The 5,665-nt window shown below is 30.4% G+C and overlaps 1 protein-coding gene across 1 annotated transcript in view; it reads right to left on the bottom strand.

The window, feature by feature from the left end:
- Positions 1 to 230: 230 nt before the first annotated feature.
- The window catches only part of LOC139426316 (putative sodium-dependent multivitamin transporter), a 61,629-nt gene continuing 56,194 nt past the window's right edge, over positions 231 to 5,665 (bottom strand). The window contains exons 10-11 of the mRNA XM_071184613.1: positions 4,121 to 4,218; positions 231 to 449 (exon numbers count right to left, since the gene is read on the bottom strand). Coding sequence (XP_071040714.1) covers positions 337 to 449; positions 4,121 to 4,218 — 211 coding nt within the window. The 3' untranslated portion in view covers positions 231 to 336. The remainder of the gene's footprint in view (positions 450 to 4,120; positions 4,219 to 5,665) is intronic.

The raw sequence follows: 5,665 nt of genomic DNA, 5'->3' as shown, positions 1-5,665 counted from the left end.
TATAGAGATAAATAGATTTATAACTGGTGTTAGGCAGATAGAGTTTTAAGGATTAACATTTTTATTTGTTTTAACGTTTTGTTATCATTACAATGCTTCTTTTTATTTCCTTTTACTATGTATTTGAATTTATCCGTAGTTTTGAAGCAGGTCTTGACAAATTGAGTTTTTTATAATAATATTTTTCATTTATAAAAACATTTTATTACATATTTTTCATTTATAACAGCATATTTCATTTATAACAACATATTTCATTTATAACAACATATTTCATTTATAATAACATCATTATAATAATTTTGAATAACATATATTAAAAAGAAATTTTTAATTTCAATGCTTTCTTTTCTGAAGTTCAAAGTTTAACAATGTATTTGATTTCATCCATAGTTTTGTAACTGGACTTAAACAAACTGAGTCTTCTGGAATAACATTTTTCTTCCACCCTGCAAAACAAAAATTATTTCATTAAAACTGAACTTATTTTAAAATAACATTTCGAAACCTAAATTAGGTAGGTTTCGAGGTTTAATCATCATCAGAAAAGAAATATATTTTAATACCAATAAACTTTACTAACTATTAAAAAATGATGTTAAACTGATGTAAATGATATAAAAATTTCATTTTCCTAATGTGAACATTCATATCACAATAACTAATACTGCTTACGTATAGTATTATTCTCTGTGAATAATTATATTCACAAAATTCATTCATCAAAGAAGTATTACGCTGTAAAAAACAGTATTAAATTACGGTAAAAAAACTGACACTCAGATTGCCAGTACTTTTTCGTAAAAACCATTTTTGCTGTAAAATCTTACGTAAAGTTCGATTATATTTCTACAGTAATTCCTATTGTAAAATCATTGAATCACTACAGTTAAGTAATTATTACAGTAAATAATACTGTATAAATTTCTCTATTAAAATAGAATTTACGGTAAATTTAATTTTACTGATGATGCACTAAGGGTGCTGGTACTTTTCACTGTAATTTGATCCAGAACTTTTACAGCGTCGAGACATGCTAACATGATAATGGTTACAAAGCTCTATATAATTTGAGACAGGAAATTCAGTTTATCTTCAAATGAGAAAAACATAAGGACATACCATGCTGTATTCACAAGTTCTATAAATTTGATTTCAGTATAATTAAAACATATTTAGCTAAATAAATTTATCAAAGTGAGGCGAACATTTTTGCTAAAAATGCCCTATTCGAATAATCGAATTACACTTTCAATCATTTGAGATAATTTATATTAAACTTAATTAAAAATCCATATGTTCTAGTTTTTAAGTGAAACGGAATTTGATCAAGAACATATGACGATTTTATACTAAAAAGAAAATTTTTAAATTAATATTTTTTATGATTCATTTATAAACTATTTTTTTTATTTTCCCCAATTTTCGCAAATTTCAAATGCAAAATAAAAATAATATTTTTATTTAAAAATAAAAGGAATCATAATCTTCTGAATAATAAAATAAACATATTAGAATCAGTTCAGGTAACAGAGAAAGGAAATAGAATAAAGTAATACTAAAAAAATTATACGAACACTAATAACACTACATTTGAAATACAATGTTTATAAGAAGGGACAGTAAAAAATAACATTTTGATGAAGAACTATTTTTTTTGTCTGTGCAATATTTTGCTCTATTTATTTCGAGAATAATAAAAAAAATTAAAAATTAGATCTGAATCCTGCATAGTATTTTTTGAATATAAATATGCTGTTGTTTCAGCGTTTCTATTTGTTTTCATTTTTATATATTTTTTCTATCCACTCTGTAAATAAACATTATGCGTAGCTGGATTATAGAATATTCCCGCAAAACATAATGATTGATTTTATTTATTCATCAAGTTTATTTCTGAAGATAAGAAATTCTTTAATTTTTGATACATGATGGTAGACATCGAAGCTTAACTAGGCTTAGCTATTGAACACAGCTTGGCAGAATCTGCAGCACTGAGTGTTCATTGTCGTTTATCTGCCAAGTATTTTCGATCTTCTTGTCGGATGAATTTGGCAAACTTATATATATATATATNCTTGTTAAGCCTAGTTCGAATTGATAATTTAGATAAAATTTTACTGCAATAAACAAATTTAAAAAAAAAATGAGAGTGAATATTTCTCCTACTTCCTCATCTCCAACAGAAATTTTTTTGTTTGTTTTTTTCCTAAAAAACATTACTTGTTTCATGGATTTGTTTGAAAACCACAATATTAAAACTTTTGTTAAAAATCAGAACATATAAATAGGAATAAACAAAAAAGAAGGTAAAGTAAAAACTAGGAATGAAATGTCGCTATTTTTAAAACCGTCACTCAATTTTGGGTTTATTACTACGAATGTTCAATTCTTTATCCTTGTAATTTTGAACCCACTCCAGAAGACAAAGGAACTCCTAGATCAAGTATTGGGAGAAATTTCCCTCCGCGACGGACTTTTTGATGGAATTTACCCTCATTTGCGTTACACGGAGAGAAAAGTCACCAAAATATCCCACGGTTAGCCTGATGGCAAGGAAACTCCAACCCATGATTTGTCTACCGCTCAGGATATTTTCCGTCAGCTCTGTGGTTGGTACGAGTTGGGTGCGGAATTCGTATCGATCAGCCGTCACTGGGATTCGAACACGGTTCACCTCTAAGAAGGCGAATGCTATATCTCGTGAGCCACCATGACTCCAAATGTTTCTATACTATTTTCAACTCGAGGAAAATATTCAAATTAAAATAAAAAGTAAAATTTTCTTAAGATCCATAATGGAAGCAAAGAAATAGGATTTTCAAAAATAGGGAATTATTTTGAACTTAAATCATCCCCTTACATGTGTTTTATTAAATTATAATTTTTAAAAAATGTTTCTAAAAATATGTGTGAGAATTTACTTCCAACAAACATTTTGTTGAATGTACCTTATAACATTATTTGGCTCTTTTTAACCCTTCTTTGTATGGCGATGGAAATTCCCATCATACCATTTTGTGAACAAAACATTACACTCAAAACAGGTGTATTGAAAACTGGTTGTTGCTGGCAGCTTTTTTCACAACTATTGCACAATAGAGAACGAAACAGTTGAAAAAATATCAAATGTCACTATCATTATAGCTGGTTTGAATTTGTCATTCCGCTCTTTGGTGTAGTTGGAAGACACGGCTGATTTCTTGATTATTTTGCCTAACTAATCTGTGATTTTTCTGCTAATAAAAGTGATAATAAGTGGAAAAAATGGTTTGTTTTCTTGCTTTTCTGTTATTTTTTGCGTAACTTAAAACGAATAAATAATCTTCCCAAAACTATGTAACAGAAATTTACATATCTATGCAGTAGTTTCATTTTTAATGTATGAGGAAAATGTGTTTTCGTCATACATTAAACTTCTTATAACCTGCTTATTTCGACATCGAATTTTACTTGAACTACTTAGAAGGAGGTAGGCTATCAGAAGATGGCCTTGAGGGCGTAAATTATGATGACTAAGGACCACGATGTAGATGAAGTTATAAGAGTGTCGCAAGAGGAGAATAATAATTATTTTTTTAATTATCATTAAGAGTAAAAATTATGAAAAGGTATGTTATCTTTTTTATTTGTTGTTGTAGTTAATTTACGTCACACTAGAACTGCACGATGGGCTATTGGCGACGGTCTGGGAAACACCCCTGAAGATGATCCGAAGACATTCCATCACAATTTTGATCCTCTGCAAAGGAGATGGCACCCCCGCTTTGGTAGCCCGACAACCTGCAAGCGAAGTCGAGCACTTTACGGTATAACAGTTTAACGAGGACCAATACCGCACACCCTCGGTCCCTACGCAGACTGATGTGATCACCCACCCACACACTGACCGTATCCAGTGATGCTTGACTTCGGTGATCTGCTGGGAAGCCTGTATTAACGATCAGTCCACTGCGGGACATCTCTTTTATTTATTTTGTATTGAGCTTATCATGTAAATTTGTATGATGATGGATATTTAATCATACTGCTATTCCACAAAAAAATAAATTTTCATACAAGAAAGAGTTAAAACACTTTCGAAAAAAAAACAGCGTTGCAATCATGCTAATAATCTTACCTGTTACAAGAACAGCTAAGAAAATGAGTACTAAAGTGAGTATAAATCCTATAGTACTGTACCACACAAACGATATTCTGTATAATACAAAAGTTTCCCTGAAAAAGGAACAGTTAATTATTCAGTAGTTTATCGAAAACTTACAGAAAAAGGTTGAGAAAAGTAATTCGGAGAAAGTTCAGAGTGGTCAACTTAAAGAGGGGGATACTTCATTGTTATTTAATAATATATTTCAATATCACCAATCAAACTGTAGATAAATGTTTTTTGATATGACAATGATACAACATATAGGGGAGAGTCGGGTCGCTCCGCCCAGCGGGTACCCCCACCCAACGTCAATTTCATATGTATAAAATATTTTCTCAAGTCAATGTGCCATCGATCTTTGCATTATTTAATTATATGGTCAAATAATAGAAGCATACAAAAATATTGATTATTACTCAATATTATACAGAAATATAAGCAATACTCCTTAAGTGAGAGGGGCTACCCGACTCTCCCCTACTTTAAAAACTGATACTAATTATTTCAAAATCGTGTAGTACGGGATTTATTACCAGGCAGAGTTAAAATCCGTTTCATAAACTTAATACAAAACTAATAAGTTAAAAATAATGTGTATGCTTTGCTATTCAGTCACTAAGGCATGTTAAATAATTTGTTAAAGTATCAACAGACAGAAACCTCCTCTGACATTCAAAAATAAAATTTATATTTATTTCAATAATTTAAATTTGTTTTATGCTCGCTTATTTAAGAAATTTGACTTGATTTGTAAAATTTACGAAATCATATAATTTGTAAATCCAAATTCTGGAATCATATAATTTTTGATTTATTTATTGTTTTTTTCTTCTCAAAACGAGAAGCTTACTCCAAATCAATTATGAAATGTAGATAAAAAATATCATTTATTGTTTTTATGAACTTACAGAACGGTATCTGGATCGTTAGTTATACTTTTATAATGATAGTGATGAAGGAGAAAGTGTTTTACACCGGACTTTATAAATTTTGGATCTGTGTAAGTTTTTGAGCTCATAATGGAGAATTTCTGAACTCACAAGGTGAGGGAACGAACTTAGAAATTACTTTAAGATGTAAGGCATCTTAGTGGTGGATATATTAGTGTTTTCATCTCTTAAAATAAAAAAACGCACTGTCTAACCAATTTTTATTTTATAACCGTCGTTGAACAGCCGACCCAATTTTTTTGGGTTTATGACTACTAATGTTCAACTCCGTAGCCTTGTAATTTCGAACTCAATCCAGAAGACAAGGGAACTTCCGGATCGAGTATTGGAAGAAAATTTTCTTTCGTTGAGAACTTTTTGATGGAACTACCCCTCATTTATATAACAGGGAGAGGGAAGCCATGAAAACATCCCATGGTTAGCCTGATGGCAAGGGAACTCAAGCCCATGATCCGTTTACCACTTTTACGTCAGCACTATGGTCAGTGCAAGCTGGATGCGGAACTTGTATCGACCAGCAATTGCTGGGATTTGAGCCCAGTTCACCTCATTGGAAGGCGAATGC

Source organism: Parasteatoda tepidariorum, chromosome 8 (genome assembly GCF_043381705.1).
Source record: "Parasteatoda tepidariorum isolate YZ-2023 chromosome 8, CAS_Ptep_4.0, whole genome shotgun sequence".
NCBI classification, from domain to species: Eukaryota; Metazoa; Arthropoda; class Arachnida; order Araneae; family Theridiidae; genus Parasteatoda; species Parasteatoda tepidariorum.
Note: the sequence above shows the minus strand (reverse complement) of the source record. Positions and strands in the feature narration are given on the sequence as shown.